The 27,990-nt window shown below is 38.7% G+C and overlaps 1 protein-coding gene across 7 annotated transcripts; it reads left to right on the top strand.

Annotated features, from left to right (window-relative positions):
* The first annotated feature begins 1,500 nt into the window (after positions 1-1,500).
* BTNL2 (butyrophilin like 2) lies at positions 1,501-27,881 on the top strand. Of its 7 annotated transcripts, none has more exons than XM_070515152.1 (11): positions 1,502-1,966; positions 10,348-10,564; positions 12,454-12,547; positions 13,641-13,724; positions 15,376-15,723; positions 17,450-17,731; positions 18,929-18,949; positions 22,796-23,143; positions 24,477-24,758; positions 25,428-25,523; positions 26,113-27,881. In XM_070515152.1, the coding sequence occupies exons 4-11, from the start codon at positions 13,646-13,648 to the stop codon at positions 26,337-26,339; spliced, it is 1,683 nt and encodes a 560-aa protein (XP_070371253.1). In that variant the 5' UTR covers positions 1,502-1,966; positions 10,348-10,564; positions 12,454-12,547; positions 13,641-13,645; the 3' UTR covers positions 26,340-27,881. The 7 variants fall into 7 exon arrangements, with proteins under 7 accessions (XP_070371255.1, XP_070371253.1, XP_070371252.1 ...); XM_070515151.1 differs by lacking the exon at positions 1,502-1,966 and adding an exon at positions 9,948-10,037; XM_070515150.1 differs by lacking the exon at positions 1,502-1,966 and having other exon boundaries at positions 10,283-10,564.
* Positions 27,882-27,990: the final 109 nt, after the last annotated feature.

Raw genomic sequence — 27,990 nt, forward strand, 5'->3', positions numbered from 1 at the left:
CAATCTCCTATGCCAAGTTGTCAAGTTGCCCTCATCTCCCCAACCTCTAAATGATTGGGACTCAGGGCTCATCTCTCATTTGCTTCCTGTCTTCCTTTTCTAGAAGCTCTCATTCATGCCCATAACTAAGTACAATTTTTTGTTGAAATCTGTCTGACCTATAGCACTGGCCCTGACATGTTGCCTGTAGCGCTATAGTCTGACTTGACACCAGATTTTGAATATTCTTTATGTTCTTCTTTTTCAAGATAGTTTTGGTTATTCTAGATCCTTCGCATTTTCAGATACATTTTAGAATTGCCTATTTCTGAAAAGAAATCCCAGTGGGAATATTGACCAAAATTGTGTCAAGGAGAATTGGTATTCAACAATATTAATTCTTTCAAAACCAAACACATTACATCTCTACATATTTTTGGCATTTCATTAGTTTCTCTTATCAGCACTTTGTAGTTTTTACCATAGAGACATCACACATATTTTGGTTAAATTCGTCTCTAAGTATTTAATGTTTTTATTGCAATTGTAATGGAATTACTTTTTACTTTTATATATACTATTCTGCTGCTAGTATATAGAAGTACAACTGTTTTATTGCATATTGCCATCATTAAATTCACACATTCTAGACGTTTTAATAGCTTTCTTAAGGTTTTCTATGTAAGCATATAAAATGCTTTCCAGGCTACAATGTTCACTTTTTGACAAAAGAAGTCTGAAATTGTGTGAAATCTGCTTGGCTCATATTAATTTTTTAAATAATATTATTTTGAGATATAAGGTCTGCTTAATTAAACTATTTAATGACTATTTTTAAAAACTGCCTTTCATATCTAATTTTCTGTTAAATTACAACCAGACAGTTAGTTAAATGTCTTATACGTGATCATGGAACTACACATCAACAATTGTTTCCATATTCCAGTTTAAATCATTATCAGTGGCCAGGATATCCTTTAGGGTGTGGGTTTCCTTTCTCTCTGCCAGCATCTGAAATACTCTTTGTTCTCATACGTGTCCACAAGTACATATTTCTCTGATATTGGAAAAGCCTTGCCCCTAATAGAAAGCGCTCCACCTCCTGCTGGCTCGAGCCCCCATGCCTCAGGACACTCAGTGAAGGATGAGCTATCCCTTTCGTTCCACCCCATGCACCTCCCCCTCCTTGAAGATTTTCTTGACTCCCTCATTAGTCAATGAATTATTATAATTTTAGTGCCTCTATTCTCGCCTCTTAAAACTGTAAATGCCCTTGAGATCTGGATTTCTAATTTTTTTGTCGTTGCTTCCTTAAGAGTTCCTGGTAACAAAACAGGATAACAATGAATTAAGGTAATGATGCAACCTCTCTCTCAATAAAATTTCCTTTTTCCTTTCACCCGCTCCTCAGTCTTTATGTCTATGTCTCTCTCTCCCACCCTCGTCCCCATCTCCAGAGAGGTTCAGTCATGGACTTCTAGGGCCCCCCATGAGATTGAAGCATATTCAGCAGCGGCAATTTTCTTCTCGCTGCCCCAATTCCGCGGGCTTTAAACTGAGTTTACCACAAAAACTAAAAGCACAATTTAAGAAAAGAAGAGATTGGAAGTTAAGATCTGGCACGTTTTAGGACACGACTCTCAGTCTTTTCTCATCACACTGAAGTCACTGGTGCCTCCGGGAAACTCCCGTGCACGTTCTTGGACAAACCTGCCATCTACTGGTCACTCGAGGAACTGCAATAGCCCTCTTGGGAACGGCGTCAAGAGGACCGAGTATATGAACCAAGTATAGCAGAATATTTTGGTGCGAATGCAGGAGGCTTGATAGGTGGTGTGCTTTTCTTTAACATTTTCTCTCAACATTCGGAAGGTTCTCCTATTTCCAGTGTGAGACATGCATGGCTATCTCTGTGAGTGCGTTCTCTGGGATCCTGAGAGGGCTGTGAAGGTTTTAACACACATTCTGTGGTCCTCCTAATTCCCAGGTGAGGCATCTGTGTTCGTGTGAATTTTACCAATGTTTAAATCTCTTCCCAGGAACTTCACTCCTACAGGCTGAAACCTGTAGCGGAATATATAATTTTATTTTCAAAATATATAAAAAAGTATATATAATTTTATTTTCAAAAAATCGTGGATGATAATTAGTAATTGTTTTTACATTTTTGTAACTTTTGCATAAAAGTAAATTTAAAAGTACATTTTAGAAAATTTAAAAATTTGAGAGGAATTGGTTTGTCAGACACGTTTTGGATCTGACAGCACAAAGAGCTCTTCAGCTTAGACTGTAGGCTGTCAGAACCAGGATCACACCAGTCCCCCATCCGAATGTTTGGGTATTGCAAGTACTGCTATTCAGAAATTCTACTGCCTTTTTCCTTTGGACTGATTTCTGGTGGAAAATCTATAATATGAGGCGATTTTGCTAAGAAAGCTGGTCTGGATGAGGGTCCGGGGCAATAACAGTTACCCTATTCTTGTGGCATGTACTTGAGAAATCATGGTCTTCTTCATTCTCTTCTCAACGTCTTCTCAGTCCATAGGATCTCACTTTGTCGCTGATTCTTTATCTTCCTTGGCCAGATGGCAATACTGTACTTCCCTTTGATTTGAAGAAATATCGTCATTGTCCTAAGCCCTGGAAATCTCAGGAGGGGAAGCCCAACTTCATGTCCATTGGCTTTTGTCATCTACTGGCTGTGGGAGTCACGAATGTGGATCGCACGACTGCAGCATTTGGAGGAAGAAACTGAGTGAATCAGGTCTTGAAAAGGCCTGGAAGGCCGGAGGGTGAGCCTGTCTCTGCTGCCCTCTGGTGCCGTGTATGTGCATGACTCTCCCTGCCTTTGTGTCTCCCTTGTGCCTTCTCTGGGATCCTTGTTCTTCCCGTCTCCTCAGTGCTACAGCATTTGTCTTGTTTGCCCGCCTCCATCTCTCTTACACTAACATGTCTCTACAGAAAATGGACATTCATAATTCATAGCATAACTCAGGACACAGTTCTTATTTCAAAACTGGTAGACTCTTGAGAACATGTATGTAAGGGCTTTTTGAGAGGCACAAAAATTTACTATTTATTTATTTATTTTTTAATCAGATGTTTCTCATTTATTTATTATTTTATTGAAGCATACTAGACATACAATATAATATTAGTTTCAGGTGTACAACATAGAGGTTCTACTTTTATATACATTACAAAATGATCGCTAGGACAAGTGTAGTCATCATACAAAGTTATTACAATATTGTTGACTATATTCCCTATGCTGTACATTACATCCTTGTGACTTATTTATTTTATAACTGGAAGTTTGTACCTCTTAGTTTCCTTCACTTACTTGCCCATCTCCTCACTCCCTGCCCCTCTGGTGACCACCAGTTTATTCTTTGTATCCATGAGTTTGTTTCTCTTTTGTCTTTTAGACTCCACATGTAAGTGAGATCATATTGTTTTCTTTCTCTGACATTTTACTTAGCATAATATCCTCTAGGTCCATTCATTTTGCCACAGATGACAAGATTTTATTCTTTTTATGGCTGAGTAATATTCCATTATGTGTGTGTGTGTGCATGTGTGTGTGTATACCACACCTTCTTTATCCATTCATCTATCAATGGACACTTAGGTTGCTTCCATATCTTGGCTACTGTGAATAATGCTACAAAGAACATAGGAGTACATTTATCTTTTCCAATTAGTGTTTTTGTTTTCTTTGAATAAATATCCAGAAGTGGAATTGCTGGGTCATGTGGTAGTTCTACTTTTAATTCTTTAAGGAACCTCCATACTGTTTTCCATAGTAGGTGCACCAATTTACATTCCCACTGACAGTGTACGAGGGTTCCCTTTTCTCCACATCCTCCCCAATATTTGTTATTTGTTGTCTTTTTGACAATACCCATTCTGACATGTGAGAGGTGATATCTCATTTTGGTTTTGATATGCATTTTCCTGATGGTTAGTGACATTCAACCTCTTCATATGTCTGTTGGCCATCTGTATGTCTTCTTTGAAAAAACGTCTATTCAGGTCCTCTGCCCTTTTTTTAATTGAATTGTTTGTTTTTCTGATATTGAGTTGTGTGAGTTCTTCATATATTTTGGATATTAACCCCTTATCGGACATATCATTTGCAAATATATTCTCCCATTCAGCAGGCTGTCTTTGCATTTTGTTGATGCAAAAGCTTTTTAGTTTGATGTAGTTCCATTTGTTTATCTTTGCTTTTGTTACCTTTACCTGAGGAGACAGATCCAAAAAAAATATTGCTAAGACTGAGGTCAAAGAGCTTACTGCCTATGTTTTCCTCTAGGAGTTTTGTACTCTCGGGCCTTTCATTTAATTCTTTAATCCATTTTGAGTTGATTTTTATGTATGGTGTAGGATAGGGGTCCAGTTTCATTCTTTTGCATGTAGCTGTCCAGTTTTCTCAATACCATTTACTGAAGAGCCTGTTTTTCTCCCATTGTACATTCTTGCCTCTTTTGTCATGGATTAACTCACCATATGAGCATGGGTTTATTTATGGGATCTCTATTCCACTCAACTATGTGTCTGTTTTGTGCCAATCTCATACAGTTTTGATGACTATAGCTTTGTAGTATAGTTTGAAATCAGGGAGCATGTACCTCCAGTTTCTTCTTTCTCAAGATTGCTTTTGCTATTCAGGGTCTTTTGTGGTATCATGCAAATTTTAGGATTATTTGTTTTAGTTCTGTGAAAAATATCATTGGTATTTTGCTTGGTATTGCACTGAATCTCTAGATTGCTTTGGGTAGCGTGGACATTTTAACAATATTAATTCTTCCAATCCATGAGCACGGTATATCTTTCCATTTATTTGTGTTATCTTCAATTTCTTTCATCAATGTCCTATAGTTTTCAGAGTACAGATCTTTCATTTCCTTGGTTAAATTTATTCCCAGGTATTTTATTCTTTTTGATGCAATTGTAAGTGGGATTATTTTCTTAATTTCTCTTTCTGATTGTTCATTATTAGTGTATAGAAACACAACAGATTTCTTTATATTGATTTTGTATCCTGCAACTATACTGAATTCATTTATTAGTTCTAATACTTTTTGGTGGAATCTTTAGGCTTTTCTGTATATAGTATCCTGTCATCTGCAAATACTGACAGTTTTACTTCTTCCTTTCCAATTTGAATGCCTTTTATTTATTTTTCCTGTATGATTGTTGTGGTTAGAACTTCCAATACTATGTTGAATAAAAGTGAGAGTGGGCATCCTTGTCTTGTTTGTGATCCTAGAGAAAATGCTTTCAGCTTTTTACCATTGAGTATGATGTTGGCTGTGGATTTGTCATATTTGGCTTTTATTATTTTGAGGTAAGTTCCCTCTATACCTAGTTTGTTGAGAGTTTTTATCATAAATGGATATTGAATTTTTTTCAAATACTTTTCCGCATCTATTGAGATAATCATATGATTTTTATCCTTCATTTATTTAACATGGTGTATCTTGTTGATTGATTTGCAGATATTGAGCCATCCTTGCATCCCTGGAATAAATCTTACTTGATCATGGTGTATGATCCTCTTAATTTATTGTTGAATTTGGCTTGCTAGCATTTTTTTGAGGGCTTTTGCATCTATATTCATCAGGGATATTGGCCCGTAATTTTCTTTTTTGTGGTGTCTTTGTCTGCTTTTGGTATCACAGTAATGCTGACTAACTAGAATGAGCTTGGAAGCATTCCTTCCTTTTCAATTTTTTGGAATAATTTGAGAAGAATAGGTATTAACTCTCTGTAAGTATTTGGTAGAATTCGTCTGTGAAGCTGTCTGGTCCTGGACTTTTGCTTGTTGGGAGTTTGTTGATTACTGATTCAATTTCATTACTAGTAATTGATCTGTTCAGATTTTTTATTTCTTCCTGATTCAGGCTAGGAAGATTGCATATTTCCAGGAATTTATTCATTTCTTCTAAGTTGTCTAATTTGTTGGCATATAATTGTTCATAGTAATTTCTTAAGATCCTTTGTAGTTTGGTGGTCTTGGTTGTAATATCCCTGCTTTCATTTCTGATTTTATTTATTTGGGCCCTCTATCTTTTTACTTCATGAATATGGCTAAAGTTTTATCAATTTTTTTTTTTATCTTTTCAAAGAACCAGCTCTTAGTTTAATTGATCTTTTCTATTGCTTTTTTTTCAGTCTCTATTTCTTTTATTTCCACTCTGATCTTTATTATTTCCTTCCTTCTACTATCTTTGGGCTCTGTTTGTTCTTTTTCTAGTGACTTTAGGTGTAAGGTTAGATTGTTTAACTGATATTTTTATTTTTCTCCGAGATAGACCTACAGCACTATGAACTTCCCTCATAGAACTGCTTTTGCTGCATTCCATAGATTATGGAACATTGTGTTGTGATTTTCATTGTCTCAGGGTATGTTTTGATTTTCTCTTTGATTTCTTTGAGGGCTCATTGGTTGTTTAGTAGCATGCTGTTTAGCCTCCATATGTTTGTGTTTTTTCTAGTTTTCTTCTTGTAATCAATTGCTAGTTTCATACTGTTGTGGTTGGAAAAGATACTTGATATGATTTCAGTCTTCTTAAATTTACTGAGACTTGTTTTGTGGCCTAACCTGTGACCTATCCTGGAGAATGTTCCAGGTGCACTTGAAAAGAATGTGTATTCTGCTGTTTTGGGATGGAGTGTTCTATATATACCTATTAAGTCCATCTGGTCTAATGGGTCATTTAAATCAGTATTTCCTTGTTGATTTTCTGTCTGGATGATCTATGCACTGATGTAAGTGGGGGTGTTGAAGCCCTCTACTATTATTTGTGTTAGTGTCAATTTCTCCCTTTACGTCTGTTAACATTTGCTTCTTGTGTTTAGGGGCTCCTATGTTGGGTGCATAGATATGTACAAGTGTTATATATCATTTTGTTGGATTGATCCCTTTATCATTATGTCACGCTATTTATCTCTTGTTATAGTCTTTATTTTAAAGTCTATTTTGTTTGGTATAAGTATTCTTACCCCAGAATTCTTTTCATTTCCATTTGCATGTAAGATCTTTTCCATCCCTTTACTCTCAGTCTGTGTGTGTTTTTAGATCTGAAGTGAGTCTCTTTTAGGCAGTATGTATATGCGTCTTTTGATTGGAACATTTAGTCCATTTACATTTAAGGTAATTATTGATAGGTGTGTACTTATTGCTATTTTGTTAATTGTTTTCTGGCTGTTTTTGTAGTTCTCTGTTTCTTCTTCTCTTGCTCTCTTCCTCTGTGATTTGTTGACTTTCTTTAGTGTTATGCTTGTATTCCTTTTTCATTATTTTTTTGGTACCTATTATAGATTTTTGGTTTGTGGTTACCATGAGGTTCATATGTAACAACCTTGGTATAAAGCAGTCCATCTTAAGTTGCTGGTCACTAAAATTCAAGTGCATTCGAAAAACGCTCCATTTTTATTCCCCACCCCACAGTTTATGTTTTTGATGTCATATTTCATATTTTTTAATTTTATGTATCCTTTAAGTAATTATTGTAGATATAGATGATTTTACTACTTTTGTCTTCTAGCCTTAAAACTAGCTATATAGGGGCCAGCCCAGTGGTGTAGTGATTAAGTTTGCCCACTCTGCTTCAGTGGCCTAGGGTTCACTGGTTCAGCTCTTGGGCATGGAACCACACACCGCTCATCAAGCCATGCTGAGGGAGCGTCCCATATAGATGAACTAGAAGGACCCACAACTAGGATATACAACTATGTACAGGGGCTTTGGAGAGAAAAAAAAGAGGGTGATTGGCAACAAATGTTAGCTCAGGGCCAATCTTCCTCACCAAAAAAAATAAAAGCATACCTTAAAAAAGCAAAACAAAAAACTAGCTATACAGATGGTTAATCCACTACCTTTACTACGTGTTTGCCATTACCAGTGCATTTTTTTCTTTCATAATTTTCTTATTTCTAGTTATAGTCTTTTCTTTGCCATTTAAAGGAGACCCTTTAACATTTCTTGTAAGGCTGGTTTAGTGGTGATGAACTTTAGCTTTTGCTTGTCTGGGAAACTCTTTATCTCTCCTTCAATTCTGAATGATAACCTTGCTGGGTAGAGTATTCTTGGTTGTAAGTTCTTTTTCCCTTTCAGCCCTTTGAATATATCATGTCATCCCTTATGACCTGTAAAGTTTTTGCTGAAAAACAAGCTGATATTCTTATGGAGTTCCCTTGTGTGTAACTAGTTATTTTTCTCTTACTGCTTTTCAGATTCTCTTTTTATCTTTGACTTTTGACATTTTAGTTGTCATGTGTCTTGGTGTAGGTCTCTTTGGGTTCATCTTATTTGAAACTCTCTGGAGATGCACAAAAATTTAAACAGAATGTCTTAAGTGGCCAATGACTGCCCATAAACAAAATGCAAACATGGATGCTAAGACTCCTGAAAGAATTCCAACACCATATATCATCAAGATGATACAGAATATGCACAATAGGTAGAATATTTTCATTCCACAAATGTGGGTGTGAAAATATAAATTTCTGTATTTTCCTATTACTGATCCTAATTTTTATGTCAAGCACTATACTGTTTTACAGCAACGAGTTAATCTAGCAATTTCCAGATAAACTCAGTGGCTTTCACAACAATTAATAATTTAAAAACTGCCCTCTGCCCAGGGTTATTTGTAAGCTCTAAGGTAGGAGATGGTTCAGGGTTGGTGTGGAATGTTTCCTTCATATTTTCAACATTGACTCTTACTATATGTCATGGTCACATCGTGCCCTCCAGTTGTCACTGTTCTTCCCATACAGGTGATGATGACCGTTATGGCCATAACACCACTATCCTTTTGCTCTATCATTCTGTGCCAGAATTTTAGGCAGCAACTTTCATTCCAATATTTGAGCCTTCCAATGCCTACCTCTTCTCGCCTTGGGTGATTTTCCCTTTGTTGCTGCTTTTCAGCAGCATTATGAGAAAGGCAAGTCTGTAGGCACTGCTGTCATTCCAGGAACAAGAGGTACAGGGAAGCACTGTCCCTTCTACTCTAATTGAGAGAGAGAAACAGAGTAAAGAGACTCTCACCAATGTTTCATTATATTCCTCTCCTTTTCAAACTCCTCATCCTTCACAGTGGCAAGGGTCTTTATCTACACTGAAGATTAGAAGCAAAAATCTTCACTTTAAGAATAGCAACCTCAGGGGCCGGCCCTGTGGCCAAGTGGTTGGGTTCACACACTCCACTTCGGTGGCCCAGCATTTCACCAGTTTGGATCCTGGGCGCGGACATGGCACCACTCATGAGGCCATGTCGAGGTGGCATCCCACATAGCACAGCCAGAGGGACCTACAAGTAGAATATACACTGTGTACTGGGGGGCTTTGAGGAGAAGAAGGAGGAGGAGGAGAGGAGAAGGAGGGGGAGGAGGAGGAGAAGAAGGAAGAAGAAAAGAAGAAACGAAGATTGGCATAGATGTTAGCTTAGGAGCCAATCTTAAAAAAAAAATAGCAGCCTCAAGTTAGGTGGCCCAAATATGGGCTGATCATAACAGGGGAGGGGAGAAATTTCACGGAAAAAAATCAGCTTAAATCTTATCACATCATAATGTCACATATGTTTCTATTACTGCATTCAAATGAACATCTAAAATTAAATTTAAAATTATTCTGGAGAACTCTTCAATCCTTGAGAATACATCTGCAGAACCCCGGGGTTACTTGCACTCACTCTGATTCAAGAAAATCTGACTTAAAGGGAATTTAAAGGAAAATCTAGCCTAAACAAAAGAACACACACGAAATGTGCCTATAACTCCTGTCACCATAATTTTTGGGCCCAAACATTGTGTTGAGAAGCTTATTAGATTTCGTATTAAACATCTGAGAGTAATTCAGCTCTTTATTACCCAGCCAAAGGAGATAAAAAACCAAAGTAAAAAGCAATAAACTAGCATGCAAAGGACCTTGGCCTGGTGCTGTGATGCTGGATAAGTTAATTCTTTTCTCTGGCCTCTGTTTCTTCATCAGTGATGAGGGATAGAGTATTTGATATTCAATCTTGCTTCTGGCTCTAAGCTCTGTAAGTACTGTATTTTGGTAGAGACTTGGCATTAGGTGGGAAATCCTTGACATCTGGCAAGGCAGAGGGATGAGGACAGACTGCCAGCACTAGACGCTGTGTGAGGACCTAAGTGGATGGTGCAGATAGGGTGTCACCTGGGGACAGCATGAGTGCCCTGACTTTCTGGGGAAGGATGAGAAGTGCTAATGTCACACTTTTGTCTGCAGGTTTAAGGAACTCATAACTAAACCCAGTCAAAGTCCACTTGTTGTCTGAGTTTCACTTTTCAGAGGTGAACATGCTGTTCTGATTGGAATCTCACTTTCAGAGCGGGCCTCAGGGATTTGGCTCTCCCTTCAGCTTGAGTGGGATCTTCACCGAAAGCCTGGGGGCACCAAGAGCTGCCTCTACCCAGTCTGGCTGTCCCACAGTTCTCTCTCCAGTCAGCACTGCAGGGCTCTGATCTGTCCTGGGACACCTGCTGCGTGGATGAAGCATACACCTGAGGCCAAGTGAGGAGAGGACCCAGCAGGCCCTGGTTTCACGTGAGTGGTTTTCAGAGTCCTTGGTGGAAGATGGCCAGGGGAAGTTGGGGGAGTCTACCGAGCTGAGGAAGCCAGGCATATAGACAGTCAGTGCCCTGCAGGGAAACTTGCCACTTGTAGTAATACCTCCCTTTGTATTTATACTCACACCCTACTTTATATTTTTCAATCTGATATCATAGCTCACGAGATCCTCACAATATTACTGTGAAGCAGGCTGGGTGAGGAGGGGCACTCGGTTAAAACTCAGAAGACCAGGATCACATTATCCATTTGTCACACATGATGTTGTGCTTGTGTCTCAGTCTCGGTTTCCTTGTCTGTCACATGGTGATAATACAGCTGGAAAAATGTTAGGAATGATTGTCTCCATCAGGGAGGAGAGAAAGGAAAGATTCAAAAAGTAAAGTGAGATTCTCAAGGTCACTGAAATAAACACAAAGTCACCTGTCTCCTAGAAATCTTATTCCACTTTGTTTTCTTTCTATAAAAAATGTGTTGTTTTAACATATGATAAACTATATGTATTTTTAAAATTTATATAGGTATATAAGCTTCAAACTTCATGAAATGGATAAATTTATTCTCATCAGTTAGTTACTGTGGTCTCTTGGCATTTTGAGAATTTAACATTTGAGTTTTTTTTTTGTTGAAAAGAAAAACCTCTAACGACCCACAACATGTAGTAATTTCTAATTTTCTTTGGTGTGAATTTTAACAGTGCATGCGTAGACCTTGGAATTCAGAGTTGTTATTCATTTAATGCCTAAATACAAACCACCACTTATCATCACATCTTAACACTTGTACTTTATCCAGAAAATTAAATGAAGCACCAGTTTTTGAGAATTTGGTGATACATATACATATTAAATCAAATCTCTTGACACTATCAAAGTTTACCATATTTAATATCAATGGCAGTTTCAGAAGACTCCTGTCCTACATTTAAATGGTAAAATAGAGATGTAAAAAATCTCATAAATAAAATGAATTGATTTAAAGTTTACAACTTAAGTCCAGTTATTTATTTACAAAAATGTGCCTAAGATTTTCAGCATGCTGACAGCAGATGGTCTGTGGCGATGTTTTTCCTCGGCACTATTGACCTTTTGGGCTGGATAATTCTTTGCTGTAGGGGGCTCTCCTGTGCATTGTAGGATGCTTAGCAGCACCCCTAGCTACTACCCATTAGATGTCCCCTGCCTCCAGTTGTGACAACCAAAAACATCTGCAGACACTGCCCGATGTCCTCCAAGTATGAAACTGCCCCCTACCCCCGTCAGAACCCTTGGCTAAGGCAGTTATTCTCATCATTTATACTGGCTCACAAGTCTCTCTCTGGGCACCAATGAAGGCTAAGATGCGTTCTCACAACTTCCTTCAAAGCTTCATTGATTTGGGCAACTTTTTTACTAGAGTGCATTTGTAGGTTTCCTCTCTGCTTTAAAATAAAAAACCTAAAGGAACACAAATCTATAAGCTGGTTTGTATGAAGTGTGGTCCTTCTTGGTCCACACGACTGAGCTTGGCTGATGGTACTTGGCATGGGCTCTGTGGGCTCTCTGTGCTCTTCCCTGGTGGAACAAAATATTTCTGCTTTTCATAAGAAGAGTCAAGGAGGCGTCGGCCATTTCCTCAGTCTGAGGGAAGTGACTGATAGGTTTCAAGAGGCAAGCTACTGACGGTCTGTGCTGTCCTCTAGTGCTCAGCCCCATTTTCAAATAAGTATTTTAGCACCCTTTCAGATCTAGGTATTGTGACTGGGCTTATATCAGCTTCCTGAGAGCTATTTTAAATGAAAGTATGCGTCATTTTAGAATGAAAATAGGATAGTAATAGAGTAAAAATAATCTCCTGAACCACTTGACTCATGATTTCCATTTCAGATGACTTGATTTTCCCCCTGCCTCATAGAATCTTACTGGCATTAGTTTCTGGGGAGAGAGAAGCAGTAACCAACTTACCATTGCTCCTGAGCTGGTAAGTCTACTTGTCATGAAGCAAGTTGTTCTTTCAATAAAGATACTTGTCACATCAGATAGAATAAGTCTTAGAGGGCTTTCACTCTTAATTTTTCATTTTCCAAAACTAAAGCTGGCATTCCATTTTTGTCCTGGTAGTTTTAAAACTTTTTAGCTGGGAGGAACTATTTTTATAATGCAGGTAAAATGGGCATGTAGGGCTTGCCCATCTCTGACAGTCGTGCTATTTCCTTTATTCATTCCTATGTGTCTTCAAGATGATTCTAAAAGGCCATTTAGAGTCATTTCCTTGGCCAACTCCTTCTGTAGTACCATTTCCACCACTTTTTCCTTCACTTTCCAAGGCATCTCCTTGCCGCTGGGTTCTCCTGAGATACTAATGATAGCCACCTGGCTGCAGTGTGGGAATGTAGAGCCTTTCCTCTCATTCCTCTACACCTGGGAAACTGTAGTGATGAAGGACTTTGCAGGAGGGACTGGGAGGAGGATGAGGAAAAATATCAGAAGCCTGCTTTATAATTTCTGCAGGTTCAAGATGGATGGACCAAAGGAGGTGTTTTAAAATTCTAAGTACTATTGTCCCTTTAGCCCAGGAAGGCTTTTCATTTTTTTTTTTTTTTTAAGATTTTATTTTTTCCTTTTTCTCCCCAAAGCCTCCCGGTACATAGTTGTATATTCTTCGTTGTGGGTCCTTCTAGTTGTGGAATGTGAGACGCTGCCTCAGCGTGGTCTGATGAGCAGTGCCATGTCCGCGTCCAGGATTCGAACCAACGAAACACTGGGCCGCCTGCAGCGGAGCGCGCGAACTTAACCACTCGGCCACGGGGCCAGCCCCAGGAAGGCTTTTCATTTTAATCAGAAATCTTCCTTCAGGCCTAAAAAATAGCTTAAAGTACAACACATTAGGAAGGGGTTGGAAATAATCAATAACTGCAGAGAAATGGAGCCAAGTACATTTCATTGTTTGATTGTGGAGTGGTTGATGTTGATTCTTCGTTATGATTACATGACCATTGGAAACCATGGGGTATGCTTGCTGTATTGCAGCCTCATTTAGGTACAAGTCATAGTTTCTCTTGTGATTGCTCCAGGGAAGATGGTGGATCTTCCAGGATACCGTCTGTCTGGTGCTGTTGCCTCCTTCATCTTTGTACTGTTCACCATGAAGCCGTCAGGTAGGATGGCCTTCTTCCCTTTACTATATACCCGAATGTCCCAGAGATCCAGTCTGGATGCAGAGTTCTAAATCAAAAGGACTAGTTCAATATTAAGAGTGAGAGTCCAGGGTACAAAGCATTTGTGTTCCAAAAAGAGCTCCTCCACTTCCAGCTGTGTTACCTTTGGGAAGTTATTTGAGTACCTTCCGCCTTAGTTTCCTCACCTTTATCAGAAGAATAATGACATACCTACATCTCACAGGCTAGCACAGGCTTTAGGATTAGACTAGGCTGCACTTAAATCACTACCTGGAAGACATTAAGTTATTCATTCACTCTCCTGCTTCTGTGCAGGACAGAACACTGGGGGCTAGAAAAGTGACTACTTCTTACCATAAATTGAACAGCATAAAAATACTTAGAAACAAGAAACTAGAAATGGACTTGGAAATCTCATAGCTGAATGTTGTCAGTCAAAGCATTCTACCTTGATAAAGGATTATGAAAATTCAATGTCAGAGGGAAATATCTGAGCCCCAAGGAAAATGCTGGGTGGTGAAGTAGGAAAAACACTGGACAGGGCACCCAAAGGCACAGGCTCCAGAGTGAGTGCTGCCAGAAGCTGTGTGATGTGGCAAGGCTGCCCTCCCTTCTCTGTGCTGCACTTTCCCAACCTGTAAAAGAAGTCAACCAGATGGTATGACTTCAGTTCTAGCTTCACAATCAGACTCCGTCAATGAAGAATGCAAGCAGATCTCTACTTAAGTTTTATAGTGACCTTTTGAACAGCATCTATTTGACATTGAGCAGCAAATAAACAAGATGAGGCTCCTTCTTAGGAGGACTGAATCTGCACAGAGGAAGTGCAAACGGCCCTGACGCATTTTACGATGAAAAGAAACATAATATACATGACAAATGAAATTGTTAAACATAATAACAGATAGAATTATTAAACGTTGCTTCAATTTGCAGGTAACAAAAAAGAGGTCAAACATGACTCAAAATTTGATTGGAAGGCTCAAACCATTGTCCTTAATCTATCACAAAATGTCCTTGCAAAACCTGCATCATACATATAGCCCCAGTAACTGGAGTCTTCCCTGTTCCAGACCCGAAACAAAAAAGCACAGTTCCTTACCTAGGACGAGAGTAATCCTGAAAAGCTAAAAGATCTAATGAGTGAATATATTATCTAAATTTTAGGAAAAGTGGTTACAATGTCAGTCACTAACAATATAAAGTGAAATCACTAACTATAAAATAAATTACTAACTAATAAAGTTCCCAATTAAAAAGAATGAATTTACACATTAACTTGTTTGAGAATAAAAACAACCCAGAGATGGTGGTTTTAGTGTCTTAAAGACGAAGAAATTGAGGTTACAAATCTCAAGTCTCACTGAAAATAATGGTTTTGTCCCCCAAATTATGCAGCTGGTGACAGATTCAGCACTGACTCTCAAATTTTTGAACTGCATGTTATTTTTAGTACACAGAATTGTCACTGTAACAGCCAAATGTGCAAATCCTGCTGGATTTCTCTAAAACATTGAAAATAAAGCCCTCCCTCCAGGTGCCTCTATTTTGATAGATTGGACCTCCCAAGCAAGTGTGTTAATCTTCTGATTGACATTTACTCGTTCCTCTTTTTCACTCTGTTTTGTAGATGACTTTAGAGTGAGTGGTCCTGCCCATCCTATCTTGGCCAGGGTTGGGGAAGATGCCCTACTAACCTGTCAGCTCCTCCCCAAGAGGACGGCGATGCACATGGAGGTGAGGTGGTACCGCTCAGAGCCCGGCACACCTGTGTTTGCATACCGGGATGGATCTGAGGTGACCGAGTTGCAGATGGAGGAGTACAGAGGCCGGATAGAATGGATAGAGGACAACATTGCTGAGGGAAGTGTGGCTCTGAAGATGTACAACATCCAGCCGTCTGATAGTGGGCAATACTGGTGCCGTTTCCACGAGGGGAACTATTATGGAGAAACAAGCTTGCTGCTCAAAGTAGCAGGTGAATATCTGGGAAAAGACATAGGGTCTTAGGGGGAGAAGTATGTAAATTTGTGTGGTAAGTTTTTGCCAGTTGAAGAATTTCCTTCTAATCATCAAAGCAATTCCTAATGCCCAGTCCTCTATCCTGATTCATTTGAAGAGAAGCAGTTCTGAAGTCTTCAAAGCAGCTCACTTATAAACAATTCTCCCAAATCTAACTTACACAGTTTTGACTATTCTTGATAATTATTTGCAATCCATGACATGTGGTCATTAGCAATTTTGCTGATGCACAAATCTGTGCCACATAGCTGGTATGCAGGCGCAAGTCAATTGCTGAGTGAGTGAGTCTAGCTGACTGCCCAGCATCTGTATTTCAATGGAATTGGTTGTTCTCTACCCAACCTCAAACATGCAGTAACTGAGATGTGAAAACTGTTTCTTTGTAATGCCTCTAGTTAGAAAGCTAGCGATCAGTCTTAAGAGGTAAGAACATTGTGCTCTTGTGGACATTATCAAATACTAGTGTTCAATGAATTGGAGACTCATAGATGATTTGGACATGCCCGCTAAGAATGGCATGGTTCTACGTGACGCTTTTGTATTAGCAAAGCAGGAAAGAGTTGAGAAAAAGGGAATGACTAAAGAAAGGGTCTGTCTTAAGAAAAAACAAATATCTGAAAAGTAAACTATCATATGGTTCCCTGGGAGGAATAACTCTTCAGCCCCCTAAAGAGAAAATCAGGCAAATCTGTTAACCTTATCAGGGAAATAATTCTCTGTAGGTGTTAATATCTCTGGCTGATGCTGCTTCCTTCTTTACTGTTTCCTAACACCTTTCTCTTAATGTTCATGACTATGATTATTATTTTATTATCATTATTATGTTCAAGGTGATTCAAGATGGATGAAAGAACCCATGTATTTCTGAGATGTGGAGTGGGGAGGGCACATACTAAGACATTTCACTGTCAGGGACATTTCAAGATAAGCCACACATTTTCTAAAGCTCTAGGTGAAGGGAGTGGGTCCCTTTCCCCCAGGAAGTGATAGAGACAGATTCCCATCTATGGAAATATAGACACCATTGAGTTTGAGAGTTGTGTTGACTGGAGAAATAATTTCATGATTATATAAAACTAGGATTTCTCAAAAAACATTTTCCCATTGAATGGAATATTTAGATAAAAGAACTCTTCACAGACCTTCCTATTTCACACACTCCACTTTATCTACTTGCATCCCAAGATCACAACTACCAACAAAAGGAACGGGAGGAATAGTCCCCATGGAGATGATTTCTGACTTTATATTAAATATTCCGTTTAAATTAGAGTCAGAATATAAAACAGAGAGCCTTACACAGATAATATTAACTTGAAAAAGGCAGAGTTTGTAGCATGGGGGAGTCCATGAATAAACTACAACACATCTTTGTTTGCAGTACTAAAGAAATAAGCAAATTGTCATTTTGTCCCCCTTCTCTTATTCTTCTGTCTGGATCTAACGAAAAATGCTAAAGATGCTAAAATATAAACATCTAGACTGGGGAACAAATAAAGTGTATGTGAACTACAGTTTGAATAGGAAGATGACTTTAGACCACTCTCTGCTCCTCAGACCCCTGAAGTCTTGCCCTATCCCTATGAGCAATGTCGATGGGGTCTCAGTCTCTATTATGTGTGCCTCCAAGGGCTCCAGGGCTCTGGGCTATGGCTTCCTTCCTAACCCTAACCCTAACCCAGGTCTGGGGTCTGCCCCTAACATCCACATGGAGGGACCTGTGGGAACTGAAGTCCAGCTTGTGTGCACTGCAAAAGGCTGGTTCCCAGAGCCCCAGGTTTATTGGAAAGACATCACGGGAGAGGAGTTGCTGACTGTCTCCGAGCATCACATCCAAGATGAAGATGGCCTGTTCTATGTGGAAGCCACTCTTGTCATTAGGAATGCCTCTCTAGAGACCGTATCCTGCTTCATCCACAACCACATCCTCAATGAGGAGAAGGGGTCAGTCATCTCCATCCCAGGTCAGTGCTCTGCCTCTAGGACCAAGATGCTCAGGTTAACAGGAAAGATTTCAGGGACTGTGCTACAGCACGTAATATTTTTTTACTGAGAAAAATCTCTAATGTTTAGTAATATGTATTAAAAGCTATAAAACATTTATGACTGGAAATATATATACTATATTTTGATTGAATAGCTGTTAATGGTTTTTCAGTTATTTTCAAGTTCTGCCTTTTCTTCTTTCTGCATTGATTTTCTTTACTCACAAGTATGCATCACGTTGTGAAGAAAATAAAACCAGATTCTTTCCACTGAAATTTTTTCCTATGCTCTATTGTGCCAATTACTTCTAGGAACCTATCATATGAAGATAATCAGAGATGGAGACAACTATTTATATAACAGCATCTTACTTATAATCTCTTTTATAAATAGCAACAAAAACAAGGGTCAATAAAACAGTACAACAGTGGAGTATTGTGTCTTATGTTACTATAAATTATAACATGGATGAAAATGATTTTTTAAAATAATTTTAATGGTTAAAAAAATCCTCATGATGCGCTATTCAATGGTAAAGAGTCTATCTATCTATCTATCTATCTATCTATCTATCTACAAATAGACATTTCCAGTCATATAAACATTATTGGCTTTGGATACCTTATAACTGCACTAAGACTTTTGAGACACTCTCTATATTTAGATATAAGGAGATAAGGATATAGTTATTCATATAAATGGATATAGGAAAAAATTAAAAGTAAATGTTATATGTTAATGTTAAAAGGAGTCAAACTATGTATATGTATATGTATATCACAATAGCAAAACATATATATATGTATTTTGTCTCTAAGTTTGGAATTATAGGTGATAATCATCTATGTCCATATATTTTTATACTTTCTATGCATTTATAACAAATATATTATTTGTATAAGGTAGTTAAATATCTATATGTTAAATATCAGCAGAAACAAACAGAATGATGGGATGGTAGAACCAAGGGCGTTTTTGTTGTGCAGAGAAAAGGAAAAGCAGCTGGACCACCAGGTGACGCATGGGAAAGACTTAATGTTTTTCTGTATTTAATTTCTTTATTATGAATCAAGCTTTCCAATGAAATACAGGACTTGCTTTTATTCTTTTGAAATATTTTCTCTCCTTTCCCTTAAACCAAATTCCTTACTATGTTACTCTTGTTCTTTTTCCAGAGAAACTCCAGACTGAGCTCGGTAAGTAGGATATGGCGACATGCGCCAGTGTAGATGAGCCTCTGCCCTCCCCAGAGGGAGGCGGTGCTCCATGAACAAAGCGGGTGGGAGCTACCAAGACACCTCATGATCCAGATGAGAAACTGAGGTATGGGTTTACCAAGTCTCACGTTCAGTTAGTAGCAGAGGGACCAGCAAAGCGCAGGCCTCCACAGCCTCCTTCTGGCACTTTTGCACTGCGTAACGTGCCGCTCTCAGTGTTCCACTGGGTCTCAAATGGACACCTATAAGGGGCATAGATGTAATCCACCATATTGGGCAGGAGAAAAGGGAGCTGCCTTTGGAGTGGAGGGGATGGTACAGGACAGCTGACTGGGTTCTGGAAGCCCTAGTGTGAGTTTCTATTGTGAATGAGGGCAGTGTCATCGTAACTGGAGGTCACCACCCACCCCCTCCGCCCTCTGGCCCTGCTACACTTTCTGTGCCTGCTTCTCACCCCTGTAGGCCCTAATCTCATCTCTGGTGGGACAAATCTTTACTCTGCCAGATGCAGCCTGGGATCTTGTGTCTGGGTGGATAATTTTCTTTTCTTTTTTTTTTTTAATAGTTAGAGTGCAGGTATTATTTTACTGTACCTAAGATAAGTGGCTTAAAAAATAACCAACTGATGTTTGATCCTCTTTCAGTTTCTCCTTTACCATCTTCCTCCTCTCTGTGACCTCTTCTTCCAGCCCATGACAACTGGCCTGCTCCCTGCCCACATACATATGAACTTGTATCACTCATTTCCTCCTTCCATCAATACCCTGCTCTCCTTCAAGTCGCCTGTTACAGGAATGTGTTTGGGTGTGTGTGTGTGTGTGCATGTGGGTGAGTTTAAGCACACTTTTCAGCCCATATAGGAGTTTTTAAGGAAAGTCATGGTGACAAACACACCCCAATCTCTGCCAGAGTCTAGTGTGATACTTTCGGCCCCGTTGGGCCATAAAGATAAACGGAAGGTCCTCAGGAAGGTCAAAGGTAACTCCACAATCTGAGGAGAGCTGCACACCTGTGAGCCTTGCCTTGCAAGTCAGATCCCCTCCTGCCTGGGCGGCATCTACTCATGATTGTACAGAAACTTTAACCAGCAGAGCTTTTTAGTTACAGATCAGAAAGTCTAGCCAGTGTTGGGGCAGGTTGACACATGTCTCTGTCCCTCAGGAAGATTTTAGGTAAACAGTTACTCCTCTGAGTTGTCTCAACCAATATGACACACACAATGGAGACCCAGTACACAAAATGCAATCTGATGTGTTATTCCTTAGTTGTGCTGACCTTCTGGAACCACTAGAAAACAACATAAAAAGAGGAGCTTCTCTTGACTCCCTGTCAGGTGAGGGGAGGAGGGCTGTGCACTCAGGAGCTTTGAGGGTGCACAGTTGACTGAGGAGGCCAAGGCGTTCACAGCCGCCTCTGTATTAGCCTCATGAATTGGTGCTTAGAGGGAAGGACCCACCACAAAGGGCCGGCCAGCAAATCAGCTCCCTATAGCAGTCCTGAGACGGAAATCCCGGTTCCCACTCTGGCAAATAAGGTTACTGGTTTATAAAAATAATGATGAATTGTTTTGAAATATTAATTATATTCCAGGCACTATTCTAAGTGCTTTACAGGAATTACTTCATCTTTTTCTTATGATAATTACAAAAACTAACATATTTATCCTCAGTTTACAGTTGGGAAACAATCTTAGAGACATATGTGGTTTGCCAAAAACCACTAGGGAAATTGTGATGTTTGCCTTCTAATCTATGTCTACCTGATTTAAGAATGCAAGTTCCTAATCACTTGTGATTTTAGTAAGTCATTGGTCTCCATCTTTCTCATGTTTAACATGAACATGTTGACTTTAATTTTTAATGTAGTGTCAGGTTCTAGAAGTCTAGATATGATATATGATATGATACAATATGATATAGCGTATTTGGGGAATGAGATAGCCCACTTAATTGAATATGCTGATTGAGGGAGGATTATACAGAACGATGATGAGATTATCGTTTTCAAGGAATGAGTAGGTTTTAAGGAATGAGTGTATAATTCAGTGCCCTTCACACTCTAGAGAGAATTTAATTTTTCAGTGGATATTCAGAAGGCGTTTAAGTAACTCAAATGTTAAACAAAACAGTAAATGTGAGCACAAATTATGTGAAAGGTTGTATACAAAACTGCATAGTAAAAGGAGATAATGCAGTTACTCTCTAAGAGCTCATATATCAGTAGAACATTAATTATTAACAAATAGGGCTGCATGATTTTTTCTAGTACTTTAAACCTTATTTTTACATGAATTCCAGAAAAACAGGAGTTTCATATATTATAATGCACCTAATTAATTAAATCTCCATACTTAAATTTTGCTTTCTTTAGTCTCCATTAAAATCAGTTTTGGCTCTTAATTAACTTGTGGCTGGCAGGGTAATCCAGTTTGAGATTTGATAAGGACCACAGGTCCTGGACAGGGGAAAAAAATTTCAAATGGGTAATAGAGATGAGGAAACAGTCTGTTTCATTAAGTGATTTACTTTAGGACACATGAATGGAGAAATAGCAGCAAACTAAACTCTCGTTCTTTTTTTCTGACTCCTACTTTTGTCTTCAGATTTTAAGTGATACATATGGAATGAAGATAATATTGTTTTAGGTAAAATTGAAGGACAAAGCAAAAACAATGCTGGAATAACTGGGAGTCAAATTTTAGCTGCACGGAAGGGAATAATCTGAAAATTACAGTTGTGTTGACAGTGAGTTTCCTCCCTAGAGAAGCACCCGGCAGGTCTGGCTAAAGACGCAATGAGGGCATTTTGCCTTTGGTAGTTGACTGCCATTCATACAATATACAAATTTATGCCTGGATTTCTTTTATAAATGATCACCATGTATGTGAAAGCATTCCTACCATTTGATAGAAAAGGATGACTCTCAATTTAGAATAGAGCAAAGCTGGCACATGGCCAGGGTGTGATCAGAGTGGAAATTGTAAAACAGCTTGGATCCAGGAAAACCCTCAGAAAAAGCGCCATTCTTGACAGTGGGAGGATTAAACTCCTAATGTGATTCATCATTGTTTTCTGTTTTGTATTTTGCCAACCTCCCCAATTCTTGATCTTTTAATGTTTCTCAAAATCATCCAAGGACATGGAATATGGTAGTGTGTGGGGAACTGAAATATAGTGGCTGGACCTGACTTATAAGGTACTATAAAGACAAACTAGGGGAAAGCTTCCTCACATTTCATTACTAAAAATTCACCTGAGACTCCTTTTCATCTCCTCCCCGTTATCAATGCAGAGGGCGGTGTTTGCTCCAATGCCTTCAAGTCTCAGATTACATGCCTCCATTCACACTGCGTGGTCATCCGAGAGCTTTATATAGATTATTTTGTTTAAGTCGAGAACAACTTTATGATTTTGATAATGATATACTTGTTTTATAATTTAAGAAACTGAGGCATACACAGATTAAGAAGTAGTTTAAGGTCATGCAGATTTGAAGTGATAAAGTGCTAATTTTATTTTGGGAGTTTTAATTGTAAAATTGTTTTATTGGGCTGTAATCTGAATAAAATGATAGGTGGGGGCAGATGTGGGTTACATTAACGATTTTTTTTCTGACTGACCCACAGCATGGGATGGTTCTGCATTGAAACAGGACAACCTCTATCTTGATTACACTAAACCTCTCCCTCTCTGAAGGATGATCTTGCACCTCACAGCTCTCCTGGGATGCCCCTGGGTTCTAAACTCCACTTAACATGTTTTTGTTGATGACTCTAGTTGCTCCATTGTGAGTCTTTTGTTGTGCTTTGTCCATTCTATTTTACAGCTTCCTTAAAAGTGATTGGACCTTTCCAGCCCATCCTTGTCAGAGTGGGAGAGGACATCCAATTAACCTGCTCCCTGTCCCCCAAGGCTAACGCACAGAGCATGGAGGTGAGGTGGGTCAGATCCCACCGTTATCCTGCTGTCTATGTGTATATGGATGGGGACTATGTGGATGGAGAGCAGATGGCAGAATACAGAGGGAGGACAGCATTGGTGAGTGATGCCATCCACGAGGGGAGGCTGACCCTGCAGATACACAATGCCAGAACTTCAGACGATGGACAGTATCGGTGCCTTTTTGAAAAAGATGGTGTCTACCAGGAGGCCAGTTTGGATCTGAAGATAGTAGGTATGGATTCTAGATGATGTTTTGTATTCAACATCTGTTCCTACTGCTTTAAGATGCCAGTTCCTGGAAAATTTCTCTGGTAACTGTAATTTTCTTAATGCCCATTCACTCATAAAATTTACATTGACTCCTCCAATGTGAAGGAACTGTGGTAGAATCTTGAAGGATTCAAGTGGACCAGATTTAATTCTTTGGGTATAGAATTTGTATCTTTTCCAGGATCTCCAAAAGTGACCATACATTTAGTGAAATCTGAGAATTTTACTCCGTAACTTTACACAAGACTCATTATTTCACGTTATGTTATTAAAATTCTGGGAAATGTATAGTTACTAGGAAGTGTAATGACTTGAAGACTAAACTAAATCCAACATATAAACAAAAATCATAACTATTGACAACATTAACAGGATGGAGGAGGAAAGACAAAATTGCCCACTGCATCATAATTTCCCGCTGTCAATATTTGTGAATTTGAATTCAGTTTTCCAGGTTAGCAAAATGCCATTGAGGACAGAGGCCCAAATCTTGGGTAATATATTTGTTTCTCTCACTGATTTTGTGTCTAAATCAATAAGCATATTTAGGAAATATCCACAGAAACACATTTTGAGAAGTTAAATGGACTGCATCATTGTCTGCCATTGGACATATATATTTATAAATTTTGATCTTTAAAAATATTCTCTTACTTATTTTCTTTTATCCTGGCCATGTGATCCATGTCCTGGTCAAAATAAGACGTAGGAGGAAAAAGATTGGATTTGAAATTTACTGTATTCCTTAGTCTGTCCCAGGATGATTTTAGGAATACAAAAAAAAATAATAAAAATAAGTAAACCAAACAAACTTCCAGTTATAAAATAAATAGTCCTGGGGGTGTAATGTACAGCTTGATAACTATAGTTAATAATACCGTATTGCATATTTGAAAGTTGCTAAGAGAATAGATCTTAAAAGGTTTCATCACAAGAAAAAAACTTTTTAACTGTGTGGTGATGGATGTTGATTAGACTTATTGTGGTCATCATTTTGCAGTATATATATATATACACACACATATGTCAAATCATTATGTTGTATACCTGAAACTAATGTAATGTGATATGTTAATTGTATCTCAATGAAAAATAAGAAGAAAAGAAAAACAAACAAACAAAAACCCCCAAGAAACTGCTCCGGCTAGTTTCATCCCTCAGTGGAGTGTGATTCCCCCATCAGCTTTGCTCTCTTCCCCAAGCCTCTGAATCCTGTTCTTCCCCTCAGTGAAGTCACTCACCATATAACCACCTGCAGAGACTCTCAGTTTCATTCCTTGATTGCTATCCCCCAGGTCTGGGTTCTTCCCCACTGATCACCATGGAGGGACTGAAGGACGGGGAAACACAGCTGATGTGCACTTCAGAAGGGTGGTTCCCACAGCCCCACGTGCGGTGGAGGGACATGGAAGGAAAGACAATACCATCATTTTCAGAGGTCCTGACTCAAGGCAGCCATGGGCTGTTCCGTGTGGAAACATTTCTGTTGGTCACAAACAGTTCTCTTGTGAATGTGACCTGCTCCATCAGCAACCCCCTTCTCGGCGAGGAGAAAATAGCAACTTTTTCTGTCTCAGGTTGGTGATTCCATGTATTCCTCTCAGCTTTGGGAAATAAATATGAAGACCAACCTAGATTTACTCATTTTACTGCTCTTCTATTTTTTATTTTTTCTTTCCAATGAAGGCTTCTGCTACCTCTGGTAAAACTGGTCTTCAGAGATATCTAGGGATCCAACTGCTCTGAGTTTCTCCTCGACATCTCCAACTAAAGCCCTAAGGTTACATTGTTACATATTTATATACTAAACTCTAAGAATTGACTCTGTTGTCACTCTGTCTACAAACTCTTTCACTTTGGTTTTTTTCCCTCATGATGGATTTTCTTCTGAATTAGAAACTAATTTTCATTAACACCATCTTCATAGCTGTGGACTGGGTAATTTTATCCTTTTGCCACCCTTGTTATCCCAGTGATTGTGGTGATATAATTGGAAAAGAGAGGGGAAGAAATGTGCGTGTGCATGTATGCGTGTGAGTATTTCTGAGACGGGCAAACAGTAAAGGGAGCATAAACTTCTAGTCTCTCCTCAGCTTCTGCAGAACAGGGAGGAGAAAACCAACTTCCTCCCCAGGAGGCCCAGTTCTAACCGTCATCTCCAGTGCAGGAGCCGCTCAGATGAAATGGACAATCTTGAAATTTTTCCAGTTTCATGATTTAATGAGATTCTGGGGTTTCCATTTTAGAGTTCAAGATGACGTTCTCATGGAAGATGCTGCTTCTTTTGGGACTGCTTCTTGCTGGAGCTGCAGGCCTGATCAGGAGGAAGAGCTGTAAAAAAGGTAAGTCAGGTAACCAGGAACAGTGTGGAGCACACTTTGCAGTGGGAAGCTGACTGTGCATGTTCCTTAGCCTCTCTTTTCAGCAATCTCATACGGGAGGCATTCAGTGAATGTTCAATAATTAATGAAACACAACCACCCACGACTTACATTCATGTAATTGAGGTCAATGCTGAATGAGACAGAGTTTGCAGTGATAATAGAAACAAAAGGATTAAAAGACAGTAATTTGATCCCCTAGTGCACATTCTCAAGTTATCTAGTTAGAGGAGGGGAAGAAAAAAGTTAGCGGCATAGCCATGCTTGCTTTGAAGATTGAGAGCTGAAACTTAACTGCAATTCTACTGGCATGAACATTTCACTAAGATCTTTGAAAATATGGTAACTTGCTTATTGGCTTTTCCTGCTCTGCCAATGAAGGACTTTTCACATATTGATAGAGATGCTGTTTTGTGTGTGCTAGAAAGTTCTTCCACTTTAAGTTTCTTATGTCACTGTAACTTGCCTGTTTGGATGTTAATAGTATGAAATTAATATTTTTAATACCCCTCATATTGATTGTTATCAGAATGGATTTTTTTCTCTACAGTTAATGTGACACTGGATCCAAATATAGGTCACCCAGAACTGATCCTTTCTGAGGGAAACAAACATGTGACCCATGGACATTCACGCAGCCAGACGTCCCACAGAGATTTGATGGCTTCCTCAACATCCCGGGCCAGGAAAGGCTCATGTCAGGGAGGTGGTACTGAGAGGTGGAGGTTGGGGACAGGACGGGATGGGTCCCAGGTGTTGCCAAAGACAATATTGTGAGGGAGTCATCTCTGTGTCACCTGAGAACGGGTTCAGGAAATTGGTTGCTATGGAAATGAGTCCTAGGCCATTACCTTCTCTCTCTGAAGATGGCCCTAGGTCAGGTCAGAATCTCCCTTGACTATGCCTCTGGATACCTCTTCTTTTATAACATGACTAACAGGTGCCCTACCAAAATTTTCCCTCAAATTTTCCTGAAACTGGACATTCCTTCTTCATTCTTTGGTTTCCTAGTGTAGACTCTCCTGACATCTTTCCTGCACCCAGGCAGGCCTCTGCAATACCTCCAAGGAAAACATAAACCTTGGATTCTGGAAACCAGGATTATATTCCAAGTCCCAGATCTTTTTTCCTTTCACCAACTACTTGAAGGGAACTCATGCACTCATCCAGGTACCAAGTCAAGAGTGCTTTAACCTCACTCTGGCTTCAAATATGACATGGAGACTGATTCCTTCAGAGACCTATCCTATCCCAAGCTCTCTGATATCCTGCTGATCACAGTATGATATCTGATGGCCAAAGACCTCTGGAAAATCCAATGGGAAATGTAGTTTAGCCTAGAAGAGGAAATGCAAGGAATGATCAAGTATTTGATCAGTTTCTTTAAGAAGATGACCATTAGTTATCCAAGTGGGGCTGAGAAAATGAAAATTATAGTTAAAAATGAGTAAGAGAGAATGCGTCTTAATATAAGAAGAAAAATATGATCACTAAGATATAATCTTGAAATTCATATGCGATGTTGTGGAACCTCTGCTCCAGACTTTTTCAGAAAGTTAGTAGAGGACATGGGGTGGGGGAAATTTTTAGAAATTCTAGTTCAAGAGAAAAATTAATTATGTATCATGGATATGAAAATTTCAATTTTATTTTTACAAAATAAAGCATACAATTTAAAATTAGTAATTATAAAATGAATAAACATAAGCAATAAATGCAACACAGTAAAAATATTTTAAAGTGATAATTAATTAAAGATAAGCTACATGTGGAATAAAGAATATGAAAAAATAAAGTTGTGGAAAAAGTCTTAAAATCTTCTGTAGTGAGAATGAGGAACACCTGGATATGACGCTCTGCTGTGCTCTAGGATGGCAGACCCCACAGAGTTATTGCTGTCCTTTGAAAACCATTCATCTATGGTGTTCTGGAGTTTCTCTTTTGGGTCATAATATGTTTTCTCCATTTTTAAAGTCATAAATTTGTGTTTGAAAATATATATTATTCTTCCACAAGTATTTACACATTTATTTTATTTAGGCTTTAATTTTTTTCAATTGTGGTAAAATACACATAACAAAATTCATCACTTCAGTCATTTTAAAGTGTATGATTTAGTGGTATTTATATCTTCACAATATTGCACAACCGTCATCCTTATCCAATTCTAGGGTATTGTCATTGTTCCAAAAGGAAATTCCATAGCCGTTAGGCAGTCACTATCCATTTTTCCCTCTCTCCAACCCTGGCTAACACTAATCTACTTTCTGTGAATTTGCCTATTCTGGATATTTCAAATAAATCGAATCATGAAATACATGAATTTTTTGTGTTCGGCTTCTTTTACTCAGCATAATGTTTTCAAAGTTCATTCGTGTTGTAGCATGTACCAGTTCTATATTCCTTTTTTACATTTAATTAAAAGACT

This window comes from Equus asinus, chromosome 8 (assembly GCF_041296235.1).
Source record: "Equus asinus isolate D_3611 breed Donkey chromosome 8, EquAss-T2T_v2, whole genome shotgun sequence".
Lineage (NCBI taxonomy): Eukaryota > Metazoa > Chordata > Mammalia > Perissodactyla > Equidae > Equus > Equus asinus.